Genomic DNA, 25,631 nt, shown 5'->3' with positions numbered 1-25,631 from the left:
CAAAAGGGTGATATTTTTTAGAGGAGTAGAATTTATTGAGCAGCAGGCTGAGACCAGCATGTGATAAATTGACATACAGTATATACAGAACTATTTCTATCTGAAATCTAAAGTTCAATAACTCATTTGTGTGGACATTAAGCACCAAGAATTAATGTTGGGGATTGGGGGAGTATAAATGTTAGGAATATGTAACAACCTACCTGCTTCCCCTAAGCTGGACTGAATCCGAACATGAATGTAAACAGCATGGACATGACTGGTGGTTTGTCAGTGAAGGATACTTCTCAGTCTCAGTCTCGCCTTCCTCAGTGGACACACCCCAACTCCATGGATAATATATCTAGTGCTGCTTCTTCACTTGACCAGAATTCTAGCAAGCATGGTATGTCAACTACGTTTATCAATTAGTACTCTTAGGACATGATGGTCAGATTGGCAAAGCAACCTAATTTCCAGGCATTCTCTATTATAAGAGCTCATACAAAATACCCTTTCAGATTATAAACTATTAAATTAATACTTTTAAAGAACTTCTTATGGTATAGGCTGTCTCATTATGGTTGCAGAACATGGATCCTTCCATCAAAGCTTTGTTTAAAAATGTTTTTGGTTTGGCGAATGTAGTTCAGAAAAATGAGTGAATAATAGCACCAACTAGAACCAGCCTTAATGTGGCAGGCACTACGCAAACATCCCTCACAGAATTGCCAGTGTACCTCAGAACAGAGCTGCATCACCTTTGCCCTAACTGTAATGCGTTTTAAATTCCTTCCCCAACTCCACCTCCAAAATCTTGAGTACTAAATTCCCAGCTCTGCTCAGAGTTGTGCTCTGTTAAGATTACTGTGTCCTGCTTCTTTGTCATTAGCAGCACAAATCATTTCACTTCGATGATAGCTGTTAGCCTGCAACTATTTCTACATCCCCACATTAACTTGTTGTTTTCTAATTCCTATTCAGAATCACCTTATCCATTTGAGCTTGTTTTTGACAGAGATCTCTGAATTGCTGTTAGCTAACTTACAGTATGATGTGCTACTGAGGTTTTCATCCGATTCAGATCCTGGGAGTGCCAAGAGAGACTATCTTGAACTGTGTTAAATCTTGAATAATTGTTTGTTTTCTTACTGTATGTATATTTTAATTACATTACTTAATTTTAAAATTTGGAAAGTTTTAAGGACAAGAAAAATTATAAAATATAATAAAGATGAAAGGAGCAGCCAAAGAATGAGTCCTGCCCCCATACAAATTATTTTTTTCCCTTCTATCATTTCAGGTGCTATTCCTGGAGGTCTAAGTATTGGTCCTTCAGGAAAGTCCTCCATTGATGACTCTTATGGACGGTACGATCTGATCCAAAACAGTGATTCACCAGCCAGTCCACCTGTAGCTGTTCCTCACAGCTGGTCACGTGCCAAAACTGATAGTGATAAAATCTCCAATGGTTCCAGCATTAACTGGCCACCAGGTAACAAAACACAAAAATATTACCTTAAAAATACTGATGTCACTGAATCTAAGTGTTGGTTTTATTTACTGAATCAGTGTCTGTCTTTTGTGTGGGAGCTTAGAGCAAAGGATAGTAATTTCATAGACTCTTGCTTCTGCTATTTTAAAATAGAATTTCATCCTGGAGTGCCATGGAAAGGACTGCAGAATATTGACCCTGAGAATGACCCAGATGTCACTCCTGGAAGTGTTCCGACTGGGCCTACCATTAATACCACCATACAAGATGTTAATCGCTATCTTCTCAAGAGTGGAGGTAGAGCAAAAGTCACACAAACACTTTGCACCTCTGTAGTCACTTTGTTTCCCTTCCTTCCAAACATTTGAACTAACTGTCTTATTCCTAAAAAACAACAAGGCTTTCGGTGGCACCTTAAAGACTAACCGCTTTATTTGGGCATAAGCTTTCGTGGGTAAAAAACCACTTTTTCAGATGCATGAAGTGAAAATTACAGATACAAGCATAATCTGTAATTTTCACTTCATGCATCTGAAGAAGTAGTTTTTTACCCACGAAAGCTTATGCCCAAATAAAGCGGTTAGTCTTTAAGGTGCCACCGGACTCCTTGTTGTTTTTATGGATACAGACTAACATGGCTACCCCTCTGATACTTGTCTTATTCCTGTGTTTTGTATATACTGGGGGTTTTTTTCGGTAGAGAATTGTCTGTACTACCTATGTGCAGATGAAAGGTGGATCTGATAGTGTTCATGCTTTGCTGCTACTGTTGAACTTCCACCATAAATCTAGACATTTTTGGCCCGCTAAGTCAGAATTTGGAGATTCCTGGATTCTTATTGGAAACTTACCACTTTTCATACTGTTGAAAACTCTCAGGCTTAAATATAAATCTACATGTTTTCCAGGAGATTTCTTATTATGTTTAAATACTATATCTGTTTGGTTTTGCTCTCTACACAACCCAGCCTTTTCTCCTACTTGACACAGCAGTGAAGTCATAATGCCAAAGTCAGGAAATCACAATTCTTTCCATGGCAACAAATTGACGTCATGAAAACCTGATTTGTGACTTCACTACAGGATCAAGCAGAAAGAGAAGATGGATTTGTATATCCCTAAAATCAGCCAAGAGAGGGTTGGAAAAAAATTATTATATATAAATATTCTTTTCACCTTTCTCCATCCCTCTCCCCATAAGTTTTACTCCAGAATGAAGAGGGATCCTCTCTAAAACACTGAGTCATTGGACTTTAGTACACCTCAACAGGGGTCCATAGCTTCGGAAAATGGACCAAACTAAAGGTAGCTTAGTTGTTGTTTGTGGTCATGCTATGACCTAATATGTAAATTGTCCGAAGAAAGCAGTCTAGTAGAACACTATAATGCGCAGAGCAGAATTATAACCAAGCTGTCAGTAGGACCTGCAAGGACTTTAAAACGTAGATTGAGCTATCATAGTCACTTGTGGGTGTTTGCCTAGATTGTGAATCATAATTATCATTGAAGCAAGTTTCCTGGTATCCTGAGCAGTGGAACTCGAAGCTATGTCCGGTAAGAGGCTGTGGAACTTGAAGGGAGTGAGAGATGACGGGATGTTTTTTTATCACATTAAGTAATGTTGAATTATATCCTTTATCATCTGGAAAGCTGTCAGAAAGTAGTCTTTGTTCAAGCTAAAACTTCAGTTATTTGTGTATATGAGTAATACTCAATTAACTATTTAATGACTTTAGGTGTTTTTAAGGGAGGGGAATTTAAACATTTTTAAATTATTTTTACACTGCTAATCAGGTAGGCTTAAAGAAGTTATTTAGCTATAGTTGAGATTCTGATGCATCCAGTATTTTATTTGTGTTGTGCCAACATTAGAGTGACACTGAAATTAATATTGTCTACTTTGTACATTTATATATAATAATTCATGGCTCTGCATCATGCAGATCTCATATCTGCGTAGTTAGAAAATGTACTATAATCCTTTACATAAATACTAGTGTATGAATAAATAATTGTACTATTTCTTCAAGTGCTGGTCCCTATGTGTATTCCACACATGGGTACACATACACGTCATACACCCGAGTCCGGACATTCTTCAGAGCAGTGTCCACTGACTCACACATGCACAGTGGTTTCCCTTGTGCTCCTGACTGAGAGTATAAAGAGCAATGTGGATCAATGCCTTTCCAGTTCCTCCTTGCTGTCTCATGGCCTGAATTGGAATCATGTCCTCTTTTTCAGTGCATAATCTGTAAAGTAAACTTGTTGTAAATAGATTTTATATGTAGTTTATTAGTTTTAGTTAGCGTATGTTTATAGTAGGTATAGGATAAGTTTCCCCAACCCCCATTCGGAGGACAATCCTCCCCGGTCCTGGGATTATGCCCAGAGTCCCAAGATTGAAGAGTTGCATCTCCTGCCCTCATTCCTTCTCCAATAGTGACAAGCATCAGTGGTGCCGGTACCACCTGGGTGAAGCACGTATGTCAGCAAAGTGCAATATCTGCTCATCTTTTCCATCCAGAACTAGAGAGGCATGAAAGTTCTGTTGTAGGAACCTATGTAGGACCTATGTAGGAAGGTCGTCTCCTCTGCAGGTCTGCAATTTCATTTAGCTGATTACCAAGCCTTATTAACAAAATACAATTTCAACACCTACGCCAGATTTACGGACTCCCAGTGGAAGACCGAGCCCAATTCCAAGCTTTTCTGGTCGAAGGAAAACTAGTGACAAAGTTGACTCTCCAGCTGCAGTAGATGCCGGAGATACTGCATCCAGAAGTTTGGCCACACAGGCCTGGTCATGCAAAGGGACTCCAATTGTCAGGCTTTTCTAGAGAGGTCAAAAACACTATCCATAGACTTTCCTTTCGACAGGTCCCACCTGTTTAACGAAAAGTCCATTACACTTCAGCCCCCAGGAGAAGAAACCAGAGACAGCCCTTCAGGCCACAACCACCCCCTGCAGATGCTCCATATTATCAGTGTCCACCTGAACCACTGGCAGCTCCTACTTCCACAGCCTCTGCTTATTCCCAGCCTCAGGCCAAAGGCCATTTTTTACATGCAGGTTGAGACTTGCTCACCACTGTTCATGACACTTACGCCTTCCCCTGTCAACTTTGGAGGTCATGTTACCCTCTTCACCCACACCTGGAACAAGATCACCATGGACATTTGGGTCCTGGAGATTATACACCAGGGATACTCTATAGAGTTTCTTTCCTTCTCCCCTCACAATCCACCTCCCCAGTCCCCCTGCAGGGACTATTCTTATCACCATTCGCTATACACGGCTTGCGGGGACTAGAAGTGTGGTTTCATTCAACCTACTGACCAAGCAGAGATCACATCGACTCCAGATGCCAGTGTTTTTCCTGACATGATGTAGCATTATTTCTAAAATGCCTAGAACAGCACCCTAAAGAAATTAAAGGAGAAAGATCGGAGAGGGTAAATGATGCCCAGCAGCAACACAGTGTAGTTCTGAATTATCCAGGGGGGTTTCTTTTTAGATCTCCTCAGCTTCTAGTTTCATCACGAGTGTTTCAACAAAAAGAGCAAGAGCTACCTCCAGAATGCCCCTTCATTTACCTATGCACAAGTATTGGATGATGATAACTTGTGGAGTATGTTTAAGTTCAATTTTATATCTAAATGGCTTTCTCTCCTCCTCCCCTCCCCCGGCCAATGAAAGGGTTTTGTTGTGGATGATCTCTATACAGATGGACCTTTTACCATAGTTAATTAATTTCAGTTGGTCCTACACAAAGGTCTCATATTACTGGGAGGCAATGTTTGTTCCAATCTTTATTTTACGGAAGTTTTACAAAGAAACATAATCAAGTAAGTTCTAATAATTTAGCTGCGCTTTAATACTTACAATAAGTTGTGCTAAATGAATTCTTCAATATAATGAGCCACTTAGGGAGAGGTTTTACCAGAGAATCACTATCCATAGCTGTCTCTAGCACAGTTTCCAACAGAAATTGCACTAACAAACACAAAAGGGCAAATTCTGTTCTCTGTAGTACTGCTGTAAATCTGGAAAAAATTGCCTGGGTTTCAACCATTATTCTGAATTTGGAGTTGTATAAATGAGAACACAATATGGGCCATCTTGTTTCATTTTTAGTTTTGATCTTACTGCTATAAGATTTTGAACAATATATTTTGACCTCCTTCATATAAACATGAAGTTCATTGAAATTCTATTACATTTAGAATGTCAATCAATCATTTATGCATTGGGAAAGTCAGAATACAAAAACCAATGCTATGGAAAGTGCTTCCATTGTGTGTTACTGTGAAACAATCTTTGAGTTAGTGTGTAATAAAATATTGTTTGTGTGAATCATCCAAATTGTTTCAGTATCACAAGGTTTAAAGTAGTTAGCCTGCAAGGTAGTGGTGGTTGGTTATTTTTGAAAACTACTTGTATCTGCAGTGTAGCCCCTGGAATCACCACTAAAGTTCTCCTCTCCCCGCTCCCAATCTGAAATGGCACCCCTCTCTGGGCTACCAGCTTCCCTGCACCCTCCTTCACTCTGAGCATTGCCTGCTAGTCACCCATGTGTGGAATACACATAGGGACCAGCACTCGAAGACGTAGTGGAGATTACTTACTGGAACTGGAGAGTCTTTTAGATTGGTGGGCTCTATCTGTATTCCACCACCTGCCCTCCTTCACCTCTGCTTTGGATCCTGTTGGATTGTGGTAAGAGGGAACTGGAGAGTCATCAATCCATACTGCCCCTTATGCCCTTGGTCAGGAGCACAAGGGAAACTACTGCGCATGTTCAGGTCGATGGATGCTGCTTTGAAGAATTTTTGGATTCTGGCGCATGGCACACATGCATACCCACATGTGGAATTACAGATAAGGCCACACATCTCGAAGAATCTCCAGTTACAGTAAGTAATCTCCCCTTCTCCTTTAAATGGATTGTCAATATGCATTACCATTCTAGGGGCATACATGCTCCTTTGAGACAAACCTCTATGGAAAGCAGTGACTCTGGGGCTCACTAACATGCTGTCTTCCTTCATCAGCTTTTTCCTTTAATTTGTGTAAGAATTAGCATTGTAATGTTAGCTTAGCTGTTTGGATAGCTTTTATCATTGCTTAATACTGAGGTGTCTGGTCCCGTGCCCAGTTCTGAGCACTTTTGTCAGCACCTGTTCCTTCAACCCTGGTCAGATCCCTTGGAGTCTGAGATTATATTATGGCATGCCCTAGCGTAAGAGATTGACTTAAAAGCTGTGCATTTTGTAGTACAAAGAAGACACTGACAGACTGGCATTTCTGATGCCTAAAGTACCTCAGTGAAGGTCACTCACAGGGTCAGAGCATGGCTTGTAGTCCTTTTATCCTTCATACCCATAAGGAGGCGGATTCCAAGCTTTATTCCCTGTTCTTGGAAAAGCATTGCTGGATGAATCTGCTCTTAGTTAAAAAGCCTAGCTATTTAGAATCGGGGCTATTTTTGGCACCAAATAGATTTCTGAATCATGGCTCCTAGAAATCCTCAGGTTCAAATAAACTCGAGGAAGGGCAATGTGTTGTGCTTGGCCTTAACCTCTTACTCCTTGATATAAGAAGGAAGATAAAAATGAAAAGTCATGACTAAATATAAGAATTTGTCACAGAAGTCACAGATTCCATAACTTTTCAGAAACCTCTGTGACATTTTCCCTTCAGCTTCAGCCACTGCTGGCAGTGGGTACTGGAGTGCCCCCCCCCCACCCCCCACCACACACACAATAGTGGGGCTTAGGCTCTCATCTCCAGCATTTTTGTTTATTGCCTGCAACCTGTCTATGAATTTTACTAAAAATACCCATGACAAAATCTTAACCTTCGTCATCACTATTCCTCTGGGTATTTCGGAATCCCCAAGGAAGGGTCTGTTTTGAAAGTAGGTTAGCACCAGCGGAGGCCTTGGCATTGAGGCTTCTTGGCACTGACGGATTCCTTTGTGTTGGTGTGTGTGTTGGTGCCCAGCAAGGTTGGAAGGGTGAAGTCTAAGCAATTTGTTCAACTTTTGTTCTCTTCTTGCCTACCTTCTCAATGCCAGTTTAACACTCAATCCCTGTTGCTGTAGTGGAGGTGAGGAATTAGATGACACTCACGGTTGTCCTGTCCATTTTTTCCCCACCTTCTTTGAAATGTCAGTCTCCCATTACCATTAGGCAGTTTGAGGTATCCTAGAAATTGAGGCCTCTGGCCCAGGGATTTTTGGTGTCCATTCTGCTGCCATCAGGAAGGGAGTTTGAGACCCATTCAACTGTTACAAGGTCAAAGGTCGAGGTCCAATCTTTATTTGAAAATTACCAGTGATGGAGAATCCAGCACAACCCTTGGTAAGTTGTTACAGTGTTGAATTAGTCAAATGATAGATCCCTCACACATAGCATTCTGTAAAGATAAGGTGGTTCCACAACCTGTTCTAAGTTTCACCCAGGTGTTAAGTTGCAATTTGGATGGAACTATGCATATCAGTGAGTCCCCTACACTGTTTGTATCATCTAGGGAAATGAGCTGAAATTCCCTTTAATCTCCCCCTTTTCCTGTCCATAATGGCACCTGTGATAGTTTGGGGGAGTGTGGCTGTTTATTCCCCCCATGCCCTGGACTTTTGCCTGCTGCCTGTCTTGGGAGGGTAAGCTGACATGGCTGTCTGAACCCTTCCTCTATCTCAGTGTTTAATCTTCCCTCTGTACCTCCCACCAACTCCCACTCCCCTTACTAGTTCTGCTACCCCTGCTTTCCAGCAAGCTAGTTCACCCATAATAGATGGGCTGCTTCCCTTGCAAACCTTGCCTCCCTACAGTGATGTCTGAGACCGAGCTTCCTAAGGCTCACTCAGAATAGCAGCAGGGCTCCCAGGTGTTCTGGAAAACTTCTCCAATTAATTTGTCAGCTCTTTTGAGCTATAACTGGTGCTAATGCTCACTTCCTTTTTTTTTTTTTTTTTTTTTTTAAGGTGGGGGTATTATGTTTATACCAGTACTTCAGTCATCTAAAATTGGGGAGCTATACTGACAAAACAGGAAGAAGAAAGATAATTGACCAGTAACTGTAGTGTAACCATAGATCCTCACTTTCCACCACCATTCTTCTTCTATGTCTTCATTTTAGATTCTGAATACATAGAAGGAACTGAGGGACAGTTATGGCTGAGGATCCCTTCCATGCCTTCAGGTCTTGAAGGTTCAGTTCTGCATGGAAGCATTGTGCAACCCCAGCTGCTTTCGAGAGGGTTCCGACTCAATGGCAAGAGAGCATGTGCGTCCCGATAGTGTTAATATGTACTGACAATATACTGTGAGAGCTCGGTTACTGATAAGCAATCTGTCTATAGGCTGTATTCTTAGTTTCCATTCTACTTTGTCTTAGGAACAGTTTGATGGCAGGAGTTTAGATGTGCAGCAGCCACTGGTGCCACGTATTTATTCAGTTTCAGTCAAACTGACATTAAAGTCAAGTTGCAAGTGTCTGTCTTCTGGGTGCTGTATAAATCATTAGTCTCTTGTATCATCAATTAAGATACAAAACAAAATATTTCCTAATAACAGTGCATCAGAATTAGGCTTTTGTATAGCATATCATCTTGTAAAGAGAAACAATTTTGTGTTTTCTGAATTAATATATTACGTAACACAGTATGTGTATATATGTTTTGAATAATGAAAATCACTCATAATATGCTGCTAATTGTGGTTGATTGCTAGAGTGGATACTTTCAGTTCATAGCCTCCCATTCTTTGTTCTGACTGTTCTGAAGGTATTTTGTTTCAGTCCCTACTTTTGGTACATCGTATATTTGTTAAAAGTAGGAAGGTTTTGGATGTATGTTTAACATTCCTATAAGGCAACCTGATGACAAGATAGCTCCTAATTTAAGTTGTGTGAGTTTGTCGAACACATGTAGAATGATTTGCCAACTTAAGATGGTTTCAAGTTGTTTCTTACTATTGCTCTTTTGATATATAGTTAGTTTTAGAACATTGTTATGATATACACATTTATTTTACCGGCTGCAAAACCTAAATTTGCAAAATACCTGAGGGTATTTGTGGGGATTAGGGCATGGGAAGAAGTGCTTACTTCAGCAGTTTTTAGGTATCAAGGATATTTGGTTGGTTTTACATATACATTCATATCCATCCACAGTTGCTGGTGCTTAGATAGGCTGACAAGCATGTTATAAAATGCAGATAGATAGCTTCCCTCCTTCAGATCTCACTTTAACTCTGATGTCCCAAGAGTCAGATAGTCTTAAAGGAAATCCAAAATGTGTCTTCTGCATGGGCACCAACACACTTGCCACTCTGGTGCCAGCTTTCTTTTCTTTTATACTGAAGAATTCTGCTTCACTTTATCATGCTTTCTATGACATTCATTCATGGTTAGAGGAAACTGGTTGCCTGGTTTGTATTTGCACATGATGTAGTTAGAATTGCTTATTCTGCAGCAAATACCATTTTGCCCATCTTTCTTAGTTGCTTCTTTGCTGGTTCTGCAGGGTCATCCCCAACATCATCTCAGAATGCCACGCTGCCTTCATCGAGTGCCTGGCCGCTTAGTGCCTCCGGCTACAGTAGCTCTTTCAGCAGCATTGCATCCGCACCTAGCATTGCAGGTACGAGAAATGGCCTTTCTACTTTCAGCATCCCTCTCCATCCCCAAAGAGCAAAGGCCCTGAAAAAGTGCTTTCCTCTGGTTATTATAATAGAACTACTGCAGACTTCATATCTTTTGAGCACTGTGCTGCTCCCACTGGCAGCTCTGCAGTGGTGAGCATTTTAACCAGGTGCCTGGAGTTGTGAATATCTGATAAGGGCGCTAATGAAATATATATTCAGCCCACTTCATACCATGATGCTACTACTTTATTTTGGCATTCATACTTTTTTAACAAAGTTTATTTTTGCTCCAACTGCGAGGCAGAATGTTCTCTGCGAGAACTCAGTGGTAACACTATTGCTGGATCTTACCAGGAAAGGTTGATCTGAAAGCTATTGCCAGTAAATTCAGTTTTGCCTGTCCCTTTAGTTAAGTATCTTCTATAAAGCTCTAGCCCCGGTATTGTTAGGATTTCTTTGAGTCCAGCAAGCTGTAGAAAAACTTTTAAAATTTCCAAACTTAAGTACTAACACAATAATCAAGGCTTCATATTTTCCACTGCAGTTAAAAACTTTCTAACACAAACCAAATGCAAAGCGATGCAATCCTGTCTGCCTGAGTCTGCAGACAGTCTCAAAAAATAACAAAATCTTCAGAGTACTGAAAGCTGGAAATGTGCAGCCAGTATAAAATAAATATAATATAACAATACCCACTCTACTAATTTGCTTTATTCCTGTTCATATTTAGTAAATTAAAAACCTCATTTTAATTTAAGTGACGCTTGAACATCCAGGGACCTTAGTGCAGCATTTAGGTCCACGTTGCCACAAAGCAAAGGGGCCTTGAAGGAGGGTAAATTAATGGCTTGCTTATCTCTTAATTTTATCTGCCATGCATATTTCCTTTTTATTTGTTTGTTTTTTTGCTGTTACATCCTATCTGCATGTGAACCTCATAAGAATCAGTAACATAGCAACATCTAACTTTTATTAATGCACATTCGTTATATGTTAAATTGTAGGCCCAGCTGCTGCTACTAGTTCTAAAAATCAAACTTTCAGATTTCTTTTCTCAGTCAGTTACTTGAATAGTATTAACAACTTCCTTTTTGTCACTGCAGTTTGCACAAAAATATGGGCCTGACTGGCCTCTGACTTTACACCAGTTTGACTCCGTTGACATCAATGGAGTTGCTCTTGATATACATAGGCGTTAATGAGAGCAGGAGAATCAGGCTCTATATCTTTGGTATGTGTGTAGCTACATGAAAGACAGGCAGATATGTGGAAGCTTAACGGTGAAATGTTTCAGAGGTGATCATTTGACAGTGTGCATTTTGTTTGGTAGTGTCTATATTTTGAGTTGGTCCTGTTTGTGTTATTGACACCAAAATGCTAACTTGTCCTTTTTTTGTTTTAATGTTTGTCTTTGAAATGTATAATTTTAGGTCATTATAGTATGTTTAATAAAACTCTGGTTTGACAGAAATTGGAATAAAATAAGTATGATACTAATATAAATGAAGGTAGGATTCAGAGCATAACAAAAAAGTGGTCAACAAAAAGTTGTAAGAAGTGGTAGATTGCGATGTATAGGGCTTTTCTCGTGAAGATTGTTAGTGTTTCAAAGAGGAACTTGTAAAAGAATCCATACACCTGATGCATTTATCTTTGATTATTCAGCAGCATAGGAAATTTTGCCCTTTCTACCTCTTCTGGAATCAGCTTAATACTGAACCATGAGAACTCGTGTGTGCTAATTTCTGTATTTTAAATAGCAGTGGTTGTTCCTTCTTGGGTGCAGAAAGTATAAACTTCATTATTTTAATAATTTGGGCTAAATAACTTAGAACATATACAGTAATGATTTTATTTTTGATTTCAGCTAATCAGACATAGTCTCTAGTCTTGTTTTATGGTTCTTTGTCCTTTATCAGAAAGAGAAGTGCTGGGAGTTACAATAGAAAGCGGACAATAGTAACAAATGTCAGATACTAGCAGATTATAATTAATGAACAGCCTTGAGGATCACCTCTTCACTTACTGGAGTTGCAGATTGTTCAGATTTTTTTTTTTTAGCTTACTTACCAAAAATACATGAATTATGTTTCTCTGTTGCAGGTAAATTGTCAGACATCAAGTCTACATGGTCCTCTGGCCCAATCTCTCACACACAAGCCTCTCTATCCCATGAACTATGGAAGGTACCCAGAAACACTACTGCTCCTACGAGACCACCTCCAGGTTTAACAAACACCAAGCCATCATCTACCTGGGGTGCCAGCCCACTGGGTTGGACCAGCTCTTATTCCTCTGGTATTCCTCTGACTCCTACATTTTATAATATTGCAATGCTCTGTTTGCTTTTATTTTCCATGTTACAGTAGTATGGTACTATGGTACTTTTGCTCTAGTACTGTGCTCCAGGTACTTGAGGTTCAATAAACACAGAGTGCATCAACTCCTGTGTTGAAATGCAGGTTTTATTTTCTATTACTTAGGATGGCTCATTCTCAAAATAGAGTTATGGGTCAGTAGGGCATGTTTCCAATCAGTGGGGAATAATTTCACTACAACAGGGGTCTTTCTTTATAATACTTTTGCTCATTTTTTCTAAATATCTTGAGACCTTTTTCTTGTTTTGTGGCAGGTGTTTTTCTGTGAATTGTTGCAAGACTTCAGTATTAGCTAATTAATCAGTAGAATTTATTACATAGAATACACATCCACTGCTTAATTTGTGCCAGGGCTTGCCAGGACTGAGCCCCGGCAGCTCTAGGCTTGGCAGTTCATAGCTCTGCCACCTCTGGGGTTGCCACATAAGTTTTGAAAGTAAAAAACTGCTTGAGCCCCAGCCCCTCTTTCATTACAAATTAAGCACTGTACATCTCTATAGCAGGGATGCAAAACATCCAGGACCTGATTATCCCATCAGTTTTATGACGGGGCCCCCAGACAGTAAGGTATATGTTCTTTTCTGTTCAATCTGTTTCTTTGGCTGTCATAATTTTGTTTATACACAAATTAAAGGGGGAATGTGTATATAATTGCTCTATACTCTGTGTGTGTGTTTATCAAAAAGCATCTGCATCAGAAATAAATGTCACTACTGATACCTGACTATTTTATCAATCATCTTCCCAAAAAGCTGGGAATTAAATGTTCTACCTAATTGTCAAAGGCTGTCACGTCCATTTTTTCTTGGGAAAAGCCCACCCGATGGCTACAGAGCGCTGGTGCAAGGATTTCATCTACAGCCTCAGTATTTTTACCAAAGTGACTTTAGAAGTACTGCAGTTTTTCAAATGCCACTAGAAAATGTCATCTCTGTTGCTTTTAAGGTATTACCCGCTGGCTAATTCCAGTGTAACCTGAAGGAAGTTTTGTTGCAATATCAGCTTTCACAAATATAGTGTCACAGTGGCCGATTATGAAAGATACGATGGCAGGATTGTGAGAAATCCCACTGATCCTTCAGAGCCAACTGGGAGCATTCTGATCATTGAGCTCCCTCCTTTCATTCCAAATAAGAAAGGAAAAAAGGATGGAGATAAATTGGTTATTGGATTGCTTATGAGCATGTTTACAATAGCAGTTGCATTGCTAGCGTGTTGTATCTTGCACATTCTTTATTCCTGATGAGTTTGATTGTTGTATTGTGCTCTCACTAAGGTATTAAATTAGTCCCTTTCTGGATTTATGATACAGGTTCTGCCTGGAGTACTGACAGTTCAGGAAGAACAAGCAGCTGGCTGGTCCTACGTAACCTCACACCCCAGGTAAGCAGAATAATATTACCGACTACACAAAGAACAATGCTATACTTAAGAGATGGTAGGAAGAATGCTTATCAACCTCGTAATTTTGGTCAGCTGCAATGAGTATATAATAATCATCTATATAGCAGTAACAGTAATATGTTGAGATAAGCCAACATAGTGGATTTAATGGTTTTAATGGGAGCCACTGTGGCCTAGTGGATAGTGCACTGGATTGGAACTCAGGAATCCCTGGTTCTGTTCCCAGTTCTGCTACTGGCCTGCTGTGTGACCTTGGGCAATTCACTTACCTTTGTAAAGCACTTTTAGATCTGCAGGTGAAAAGCAAGAGCAAATCAAATATGAACTCTGAGTCTGTATAATTAGTCATTCCAGTGTACATCGTTTATTTGTTTAAAAGTTAGTGGTGTTTTGCGGGCAAATTCAAAGATTTAAAGTCCAATTTTTCTGGGGTTTCTGCTATTCTCCCCAGTCTGTCAATTCTTCTACTCCTCTCCATAGTATAATTTACATGGAGAGGCATAAGACTGAAAGCAGTGGGATCAGAAACCAGGAGATGTCTTGGAAAAACAAGCTTTATTAATATAAACTATTTATGAATAAGCTGGATTCCCGACCTACCCTTGGTAGGCATGTAGTGATAAATATTTTTATATTAATTTAAAATAACTGGCTGGTTCTTTGTGCTGAACTGTACAGAACTTGAAAAGAAAAGATTACCTCCTCCTAATAAAATAGTGACACATCTAATTCCATTCTTTTATCTTGTGGGAGGAAACTACATTTGCACTCTATGTAAATTTTTTCCTTTATCATTTAAAGCCTCTTCCATTAACAAATATACTAAGGACAACTACAGAAAAACAAGTCAACTTTTTTCTTCCTCTGCAATTAGATTGATGGTTCTACACTGCGGACACTGTGTTTGCAACACGGCCCTCTAATTACATTCCACCTGAACCTGACTCAAGGGAATGCTGTGGTCCGCTACAGTTCCAAGGAAGAAGCAGCCAAGGCCCAGAAGTCTCTGCATATGTATGGTTTTTCTCTTCTTTTCCTTTTTTCTGTAAAGTAGAATCTAGTACAGCACCTGTTCTCCTAAGCATTCGCTTGATATGTCATTGAATTGCTCTGCTGAATTGTTTGGTGGTGTCTTGGAAATTATCTGTTAGCAGAAATTGTAGGAGAGCTGCATAAACAAAAGTATTTGTGGACTAAATACATTCAGAAGTAATGTATGAAGTGCCATTATAGAAATCGATGGTAGGTGTTCACCATAAGTAGTGTGTTCATTTCTGCTCACACCACCTCGAAAAAGATACAACAGAAATAGAAGGGACCCAAAGACAGTCAACAAAAATGATTAAAGGCACGGAAAAAATTCCATATGCAAAACAGAAAAGACTAAGACTGTTCAATTCACAGAAAAAATGAATAAAAGAGGACATGCTAGAGCTAATCAAAATAAGAATTGGCGTAGAGAAGGTAACTCATGCACTGGTATTTACTTTTTCCCAAAGGGACTGCCAATGAAACTGAAAGACCTTTAAACTAATGAAAGGATGTTCTTTTTAAACTACATTACTAAAAGAAAAAAAAAAACCTGTGGAACTCATTGCCACAAACTGTCATTGAGGGCAAGATCTTAGTAGCCGTCAAAAAGGAATTTGGCATTTACTGGGATGAGACATAATTATATTAGATTTAGAAATATAAGGAATATAAATCCTAATGTTTCAGGACATAAGCCCACCACTAATTGCTAAGGATTAATAACGTAAAGCACTCTTCTCTGAAGCATCTTATTCTGGCCACTGTTGGAGACAAGATTCTGGGCTAGATGTAACACTGGACTGATCCAGTATGGCAGTTCCTATATTTCCCTATACTTTAAAATTACGGGGCAATAGTCACTCCAGATGCAAAGTTGCAGCTAGCTTCCCATGATGAGCCTCATTAGATAAAAGAATAAAGTGTATGTAATATAGAAATATTTGCATAATGATATGCATGGTGGTGTTGCTTTTTAAAGTTTTGACCTTTCCTTAATTAAAGACTGTGTGGCAGCATTCAGAACAGATAAGGTCAAAAATTGCCCTGACTTAATTATTTCAGTTTAGATGTGGGACTAAGTTAGAAAGAATTCTATCCTTTAGGGAGTGTTTATGCTGTAATTGAAAATGTAGATTTAAAAATCAGTGTATATTTTAAAAGCGTATACAGTACATCCTCTGTGTTCTCCGAGGTTTCAGCATCCATATAAAGGAGGAATTTTGATTAGCGGGGAAATAATGTTAGTACATATGCTGCTAAGGACATGACAGACCTCTGCTTTACAGAGGTTGGATATTGGGTTGTGCTATATGTATTGTGTGCAGATACAAAAACATATTTGTTTGGAGGGCAATAATGGTAAATTAAAAAGGGATTTCAAAAAGTTAACGAGATTGTAACATAATACTAAAAGACTTCAGCTATCATTTCACAATTGAAACTCAAATAATGGCTTACATGCAATTGTTTTTAGAAAATATGAATCACTGAACTGATATGAATCACTGGCATTCAGGAGACCTAGGTTCCAACTCTACCAGTTCTCAATGTGTGACCTGGAGCAACTCACTTAACCTCTCTTCCTCATGTTCCCAACTTGTAAATTAGGAATAACCATGCCTACTCACATTTAATACTATATAAGCAGGCTCTGATACTTGTAAAAATAGTGTCAGTTGTATCCCTGTGTTTCACTGTGTTGTGTTGTTGTTGTTAGGTGTGTTTTGGGAAACACTACCATCTTGGCTGAGTTTGCTGGTGAAGAAGAAGTAAACCGTTTCTTAGCACAAGGCCAGCCACTGCCACCCACCTCCAGTTGGCAGTCCAACACTGGAACCAATCAGACTCGTATGGGCTCCACGAGCAGCTCTCATGGATTGGTGCGGAATGATGCAGGCCACTGGAATACTCCCTGCCTGGCTGGCAAAGGGAGCAGCGATTTGCTCTGGGGTGGGGTCCCTCAGTACTCAAGCAGCCTTTGGGGGCCCCCCAGCACCGATGATGGCAGGGTTATTGGCAGCCCAACACCTTTGAATACTCTGCTCCCAGGTGATCTTCTCAGTGGGGAGTCCATCTAGGAAAGAGAGAAACAAAGTGGAAATAACAATCATCAGCACTAAAGGAAAAAAATGTAACCCTTTCCAGTCCAGGGCTTCACGAAGAATCCAGCTTTAACAGATCAGACTGGCAGCCCTTTTTAGTACCTCTGTCCAATATCTAATATGAAACTCTGCAGAAGTCCTTGTGAACTGTTAATGAAACAGTATGGGCTACATTTGGTCAGTGTCACATGCTAATGACAGGTTTTATTTTTTTCATGGCTTATTATTTTATGTCTTTTTACGTTTGTATGGTGTTTTTAAAAACAAGGTATAAAAGCTGCTTAGAATAGGTCTATCATGAAGGGCACTTTTCAGAATTTGGGCTGGAAAGGGTTATTTTGTCAACTTTGGGGGGAGGGAGAAAATGAAAGCCTATTTTAAATGAGCCTGTGACTATTATGCACATTACCAGAGGCGGACCCAATAATCAGAAGAGAGTGGAGTGTGATATTCATCTTTGGTACAGAAAAGTAATGAATCCGAATGGTAACTATTGACTGTACAGGTTGAATTGGAGGGTGGGGGTGGGGTATCTGTGTCCACATCTCCCATGGATCTGCCTATGCACATTACCCTTGTTTCATTACTTTTTCATGTCATTTTTTTAAAATCCCCCCAAAATATAAAAAGTTAAAAAAACAAAAAAAAAACACATATCAAACATGCAAATACTTGAATCCAGCAGGCCAATAACAAAATGTGAACACTTTCTAATTATTACACTTCCAGGTTGGCATCAATACACACAAAACAGGCTCTAGGAATTTTTTTAAAGTTCATACAATGTGTTTGTGTTGGAACAGATGTATGTGTGTGAGTGAGCTTGTATGTGTGTGCGTGTACACGCGCCCGTGTGTGATTTAACAAATGTGTGATTTTTTTTCTCTTATCAGTATATATGCTTTTTATTTGCTCATTGGTCAAACGTTTAATTGTTATTAGCTTCTAACTTTGCACTGAGTGTCCGCAGCCCTTCTTGTAGCTAATCCTATATGTTCAAAAAAAAAAAAAAAAATTGATAGGAGGGGCCGGCGACAATTCATGTGTAAATGTTTACTCAAGGACTCTTATTGCGTTTTAAAAATTACAGTGTGTATCTCTGGAGAATAATACGTATATCTACCTTTAGCGGCTTTTTATTGTGGACTAATGCAAGAAAATTATTACCGGAGTATTGCACCATTTTCCATTCGGAATATAAAGTTTAAAAAAAAATACTCTTGTTGAACTGTGGCCATAGATATTTGTAAAGAGTGGATAGTTCCCCTGCAAGCAGGAACACAAACAAGCACTTGGACATAGTTTTGACTGCTTTTGGAGGAGTCAGGAGTTTTGGCTCCCACCTGTTTACAGACCTTTTTTTTTCTCCTTCAAACTTTAAAATAAAAAAGGAATTAAAAAAAAAAAGAAAGAAAAAAAAAAAGACTTCCATCGTAAAGAAACCTATTTTCAGAATGAAGATATGCTACTTCAGAGCTCTGGGATTGAACAGTGTTGTTGTATTATCCTTTTCTTTGGCCATTGCTGTGTACTATTTTTTGTTGTTGTTTTCCTCTTCTTCGTCAAAGTGGCGAAAACTTTGTGATCACTATCTTGCACATGGTGGAAGATGTCTCAGGAAAGCCGGGTTTCCCGAGGAGCAACTCCACACCATTTCATGTATTTTTAAACCCAACTCCTAGCACTGAAGATATTATTAAAAAAACAAAATAAAAAAAAATAAAAAGACAGAAGAAAATACCTAATCTAATGTGTAGCAGTTACATATTTACCAAATAATGGACTCAAAAGAAATAGATGTTTGAAGAGTGCTTTATATATTAAAAAAATTGCTTTATGTTTTAAAAAATGATCAATGTTTTTGATTGTTTTGAAAGGAAGAAAGACAATGGAATAACATACCCTTCAAAGTATGTTTTAAAAAATTATATGAACATTGTGCTCCCTGCCTGCTTGGATCAGGAAACTTGTGCATTACATTTTTTTATTTTTATTTTTTTGGAAGATTAGCTTTTTAATGGTTTTATCAGATAAAAAGGGTCCTGCAAGTTTGCAAATCAACAAAAGCTGGTTTTATAGAGGATCATGAACTATGCACAAACTGGGTTCAAGACTTGTTTTTTTCTCAAGTTTTAGTAGTGTATTTAGCTGAATAACCTTTCCTCAGAGTAATTGCATCTCATTGCCATTACACGCAATCTACATATATATTTTATATATATACACACACATAAAATATGTATGTGTGTATGTGCGTGTTTCCATACAGTACATAAAATTTTCCATGCTGAAGTTTAGCATTGAGTTGTAGAAAAACTCCTGATATTTTAAAATTGGCGATGGAAGTTTAAAATTTCTGTTAAGCTTTTTTTTTTTTTTTTGTCTTTCATTTGGAATTAAAGATGTCTGTAACTCTGAGATTTAAAAAAAAAAAATTGTGGCTTTTAATGTTATTTCTCCTCATAGAATGTGATTGTTAAAGAACATGCACCGAAAGTTGCTTTCGAGAGTACGAAGATTCTTTGAAACTTAATAAATTGCAGTTTTTTCTTGGCTGTTCAAATAAATGTGTATTTTTCTTTAATACAGGGGATACTAAAGGATATTGTTAAATGTCAGTTTATTTCATGGAGGAAGTTTAACCCTTTCAATATTAATGAAGACTTAAATGTGCAACCAGGCAAATTACTTCCATTATTAAAGTCTCGTCCTTTAAAGGTATGCTAATTGATGACTACACTCTCATAGTCTTTTACCAAATCACATTAGGAACATGTGGTGTATAAAAAAGAAGTTACCACATTTTTGTTAGAATTAATTTTGTTTCTGCTTCTGTTATTTTATTTATCCATGCTTTTGTTTTCCTTTTAAAATATTGTGGATGAATTGTTTTAGTGCTTCTGAAAATGAGAGTAGAAGCAGAGGTAATGGGACCCCAAGTATCTCTGCTATAAACGATTATGATGAGGCCACCCAATTATTTTCATGTTTGTACCAACGAGGTTTTGAAACCAAGAGCCAGATCCTCAGCTGGTGTAAATCGTCATAATTCCATTGAAGTCAGTGAAGCTATGATTTATACCAGCTGAGGATCTGGTTCCAGGTCTCCAGAGGTAAAAGGTATACAACCCACTCTACTACCTGCCCTTTAAGATTTTTTTTTTAAAATTGCAATATTTTCATAAAGGTAGTTCGGGGCATCTGAGAGATTTTGAATACTGGAAGGGTTCTGATGGCAGTGTATTTCACTGGCCCAGCTTCCTAAAATTCTGGCCTTGGCACAATGGCCAGTGATTCCGTAAGTAATACATCTTCATTTAGAAAGAAGTCTCCTTTATGGAATAGAAGCAGCTCTTAGTGAGTTTTCTGACTAGTCTTAGCATATGACAATATTATCACAAATGATCAATTCTAGATATTGGGGTGATTTTTACTGTGTAAATACCTAAGATAGCTAGATCTGTCTATCTTGCTCGTAAACATGGTAACAAAAATTACATAAATACAGAGGTATAAACATTGTGTTTGGTTCTCTGTTTCCCATGCCCAAAGAAGGGCGGTCCCACCCTTCTTTTAGTTTCTGTTCAAGATGATATTTGCAATGCACCTCTGGGAAGAGAGCTGTGCCTTTCTTCTTCTTTCGCTGTCTTTCATGAAGAAGAGTTCAACATCAGATGTTCTCAGCCTTCATTTGTTTAGACTTCGGAGTCTCTTACAGAGCCAGGTGTTTCAGTCAGCTTCCTTTAGGCTAGCAGAGATGTCTTTTTATAAAGTAGAACTACTTTCAGAAATTAGAATACATCCTGTCAAAGCAAGAAACAAATTTGGCTTTTGGCCAAAATTTGATTGTAGTGCTTGTGATTTTTTTTTTTTTTCATTTTCAGTATGCCACATTCATAGCTATTTAATGCATTCAGTGACATAAGATATTTCTTAGTTCATATAAAACCACTGTTGACTTTTACATGGAAATGCATTAGGGGCTATTGCTTTCATGTACATGTTGCAGTTATCTTACATAGGGAGCCATGCAATGAGAGTGTTGTCTTCTAAATCCAGACCAAGCGGTCTGAAACTGTAAGCAGTCTGAAACTGTCAAACTTCTTAGAGAGATAAGGTGGGTGAGATAATATCTTTAATTAGACCAGCTTCTGTTGGGGACAGAGACAAGCTTTCTAGCTTACACAGAGCTCAAAAGCTTGTCTCCTCTCACCAGTAGAAGTTGGTCCAATAAACGATATTACCTCACCCACCTTGTCTCTAATATCCTGTGACCAGCACTGCTACAGCAGCATTGTAAACTTCCTTATAGTCATTTGTCCAGTCTAATTTGTGGGTGGTGCCGTCAGAGCAGGGTTTTTTTCCCCTTTTTTCTTTTGCTATTTCTGCTCCACAATTTTCATCCTTGATAAATCAGTGTATGGTTGTGTATGTGAAGGAGCATTTTAATTACAAAAAATTGTATACAAACATTTGTGTATGTTAAGTATCATTGGAGTTGAGAGAGTCTGGAAATAGAATTGGAATCCTCTAGTTTTTGGGCTGTGGACAGCTATGGTGTGATAACCAGAGCAAGGACGGTCAAGGTGATCTGTAAGGACCTTCTCATATTGTATATGAACTGCTAAATGTCTGTTAGAATTGACATGTAAAATGACAGCTGTACTAATTGTATCACTGTATTGCTGCTGAATGTACAATCTCTTCACAGTTATTTTCTCAGCTTCCATGGAGGTGCGGGTTCTGAAAAATAGGCATCAATATATTTATATCAAACAAACTTAGTATGTAACTGTATGGATGCCTGCCCTACCGCCTCCACCCACCCTCTGTGCAAAAAAACCCAACCTGGCAACTCCATGAAACGTCTGGAAACTTGAGATTCATTTCCTTGGAGGAAACTCTGTGCATAAGACTATCCAGGACCATTTTAGGGGTCCCCTCAGACTGTTTTACCTAGATCATTGCATCTTGCATGAATGGCAGTAACTTACCAACAGAAAGCTTTGTGGGAGAGACAAGCTGTTGTTCACTTTTGGAACTTGCAAGGGGCTCCTCCAACATTCACTCCACTTTTTCGGGGGGAGGGTCTTCTCTAGTTTTCTGGAGAGGGGAAGCTCTGCTGACGTGCCCACGTTCTAGTGGGGTGTGGGTGGCTTTGTTTAACTTTCCACCCATTCTCAGGTTAAATATTGCTTGCTGCAGGTTGCCAGACTACATTCTCTAATGGCAGATTGAGTCCATGCAAACACAGTAAAGTTTCCCATTTATCTTCTCTTCTCCTCCCCCGCCCTTCTCCCTAATGAAAAAGTTTCATATGACATTTTATCTTCTATGTGCCCCCAGTGTTAATTTTTACTGTCGAATGCATTGGAAACAATTTGCTTGTAAATTTTCACTGATGAAACATGCTTCCAGTGCAGTCATGGTTTCAGGGTTATTAAAATGTTATAAAGCATAATAGGCTGGAAGAGTCCTTTGCTTTTCACTAAATATTATTTGTAGAGATGGGCTGGCATTAAACTAGCAACAGGTGCTGCCTAGTTTCTATAGGTAACCCATTCACCTCCCTAGCTGGCTTACCCTGATACATGCAACAGAAACTCGCATTGAAATTAACTGGGTCATTCATTTGAATGTTCATTTTTCACATAGACTTGTTAATCTTCAAAACTGTGCCTCCCCCATTTCTAACCCAGCTGCAGTCCTCAGCACTTTTCTGGCTATTCTGCCACCCTTCACAATCCATATCAGATAATTGTATTAGAACCAAAATAGACCACTAGAGAGTTATAGACTGACTTCTTCAGTTAGGAACAGCCTCTTTTGTTTATATCTTTGCAACAGGTGACCTAGTTTGGCTAACAATACAAAAGGCTGAACATATAAATATACCTCTTCAGATCCTGCTGGAGCAGAAAAAAACAACTGGGTATTCATTCCCTCATATGATTTCAACTACCACACGCTCCTTCAACCTTTTCCCTGCACATCTGTGATCTCACGACTGGCTTCCCTTATTGGGAGGCCCAGTTCTCTTCCCCGCTCCCCACAGGCTTCAAGTAACTCCCAATAAAGTCAAAGAATTTATTAACCTGCAGAGGGAACAATTGGACCCCTAAGTATTGAACTTCTCCCAGTACAAGTTGTTTATCCTGCCTATTTACAAATAGTTCTATTTAGTGGCAGATTCAGCACAAGTGTATCCTATGTAATACTTAGGGTCAGCAGCTGTATTGACTATTATGTTTTATCATCCTAAAACTAGACAGCCATACTATGCAGGTTTATATGTGAGAACAGAGTAAATACTGAAAGTTCTTTGACAACTCATACTGTTATGGAAGTATTAGTAACAATGCAAATGAAAGGTATTCAACAGCGTTCAAAATGTGTCATTGTTCCAAGGTAAGTATTGCTGTGTAGCTCTCACCCCATCACATTATGCTTTGAGAGAGATTCCAGAGTAAAAGGAAAGACCTCACAAGAGAATGAGGCAGACAAGCATGGAGGAGCTGGAAGGAGACATAGTAACCAAACTAAAAGGATGTGTCCAAGTCTTAAACAATTAGTTTTGGACTGGTTGACCATGGATGAGCCCATTCTGCGTCATTTAAGTGTCTTTTTATCCCCCCTTTTTAACTAAATCATTTGGTTTTCTTCTGTCAGCTTTAGTTCATTGACTATTTTCTTTATGGTACAAAAATGTGACCAAAAAAAAAAAGTAAAATATGTAGATTGCTTTAATATTTTTTATTTCTTGCTCCTCAGTTAGGGTGCGACAGATGGAAAAAATCCCATTGGGTTCAAGCACTGCTCCTTTATGATTATGGCACTGCATCAAACTGTATGTCCTGGGCAGGCCAAGATAAAGCTACATGTGAGAGATTCTCAGAGATGTCCTCTCCTTGAACTTTCCTTTAAGTTTTCATTATCTGTCAGTCTAGTCTAGCCAATGACTCAAGGATCAAATAATTGCCTGGATGGAAGTCAGGATGTACTCTATCTCGAGACACTTAGTTTCAGAATAATTTCTGAAGGATTTTTGAACATTTCAGAAACACATTACTGCCTGGGACAATTTCAAGTCATGGAGACACAATTACAGAACATCACTAAACCAACACAGAGGAAGGGAAGGCTTGTATCTCTTGGGTAGATAAGCACTGATGCATGGTGGCCTTTGCCACTATTATAATTATAACACTACCTTTTGATCCATTTTATGGAATCCAAACCCTACTAGATATCACGGATCTATTCTTGTGCACTCCACACCATTGTCTTCTCAAAATGTGGTCCATTACCTCCAGTGGCCTGGTGCTTCACAGAATGGATTTTAAAAGCCAAGTAGTGATGGGATTGGACTGTTGGGAGGAGGAAAGTTAGCCATGAGAAAGAGGAACTTTTCCAAAGTGAACCTCGAAATGAAAAGGTTGGTGAACTCTCTTTTCAGATTTCAGAGTAGCAACCTTGTTAGTCTGTATCCGCAAAAAGAAAAGGAGTACTTGTACCACAAGTACTCCTTTTCTTTTTGCGGATACAGACTAACACGGCTGCTACTCTGAAACCTGCCATTATGCAAGGCACTGAATTTATCCGTATGGAGTGGAAATGTATCAACTTCATGAAAAAACTCGTACAGATACAGACAGACATCTTCCTTTACAATGTGTATGGAAACACCCATTGTTTCTTATTCTCTGTGTATATAAATCTCCCCCCTGTATTTTCCACTGAATGCATCCAATGAAGTGAGCTGTAGCTCACGAATGCTTATGCTCAAATAAATTGGTTAGTCTCTAAGGTGCCACAAGTCCTCCTTTTCTCTTTTCAGAGTCACGCCCTCAGCAGAGGTAATATTGGACCTTTTCAAATCAGGTGACTTTCATTGTCTATCAATATGATGCATTTTGGTAACGGATTCTTCTTCACCTGTGTGTTGTCCTGTGTGTGCACACCCCAAGCACGGTAACCAGAAATTTTTCCCTCACTGATACCTGTTGGGGCTGCTCAAGTGCCCTCTGCTGCCATGTGCCGTGATGGTCGCTGGAACAGCTTTACTTGCATCCACAAGCTCTCTGTGGTCTTCTATTCTTTCTTTACACAGTTAGTTGTAGGTATTTTTAGTGAATTTAGCTTGTGAATTTAGTGAAATTTAATAAATTTAGTGAATTGGTTAGTTGTAGTGTTTTTGTGGAGATTTTGTGTGATCCCCAGTGCCAGGGGATGCTTCAGTCACCAGGCTTTAAGCCCTGCGCTTCCTGTAACAAAGCTATGACCCTGAGCAACCTGAAGTACCTGGGAGAAGCTCACACTGGGGACCATTGCCAGATCTTCAGGGATTTTAAATCGCATACAGAAAAGGATTAGGAGGCCAGGCTGAAGATTTTGCTCATGGAGGCAGCATTGAGATTTCCATCTGAGCCAGGCCAGTCAGAGTTAGCACTAGGTGCCTCGGCATCCATAAAGAGTGCTCCTACCATACAGAGTCCCAGCACTGATCACCATCCCCACTGCCTAGACAAAGGCATAAGAAACAGCCAGCCAAGAGGGAGCAATCCCCGGCACCCAAGACTGCCAGACATG

General features: G+C 39.2%; 1 protein-coding gene across 11 annotated transcripts in view; it reads left to right on the top strand.

Annotated features, from left to right (window-relative positions):
• TNRC6C (trinucleotide repeat containing adaptor 6C) overlaps positions 1–24,144 on the top strand; it is a 204,051-nt gene extending 179,907 nt beyond the window's left edge. For 5 of the 11 annotated variants that reach the window (XM_073311080.2, XM_073311085.2, XM_073311081.2 and 2 more), the window contains 9 exons: positions 218–385; positions 1,283–1,474; positions 1,628–1,771; positions 8,619–8,765; positions 10,006–10,122; positions 12,230–12,424; positions 13,817–13,887; positions 14,783–14,922; positions 16,658–24,144. In XM_073311080.2, coding sequence (XP_073167181.1) covers positions 218–385; positions 1,283–1,474; positions 1,628–1,771; positions 8,619–8,765; positions 10,006–10,122; positions 12,230–12,424; positions 13,817–13,887; positions 14,783–14,922; positions 16,658–17,018 — 1,535 coding nt within the window. In that variant the 3' untranslated portion in view covers positions 17,019–24,144. Of the gene's footprint in view, positions 1–217; positions 386–1,282; positions 1,475–1,627; positions 1,772–2,675; positions 4,913–8,618; positions 8,766–10,005; positions 10,123–12,229; positions 12,425–13,816; positions 13,888–14,782; positions 14,923–16,657 lie in introns of those variants that run through there. The other 6 variants (XM_073311084.2, XM_073311083.2, XM_073311087.2 and 3 more) reach the window with 4 other exon arrangements.
• The last annotated feature ends 1,487 nt before the right edge of the window (positions 24,145–25,631 follow it).

This window comes from Lepidochelys kempii, chromosome 14, assembly GCF_965140285.1.
Source record: "Lepidochelys kempii isolate rLepKem1 chromosome 14, rLepKem1.hap1, whole genome shotgun sequence".
In the NCBI taxonomy this organism is placed as follows: Eukaryota; Metazoa; Chordata; order Testudines; family Cheloniidae; genus Lepidochelys; species Lepidochelys kempii.
Note: the sequence above shows the minus strand (reverse complement) of the source record. Positions and strands in the feature narration are given on the sequence as shown.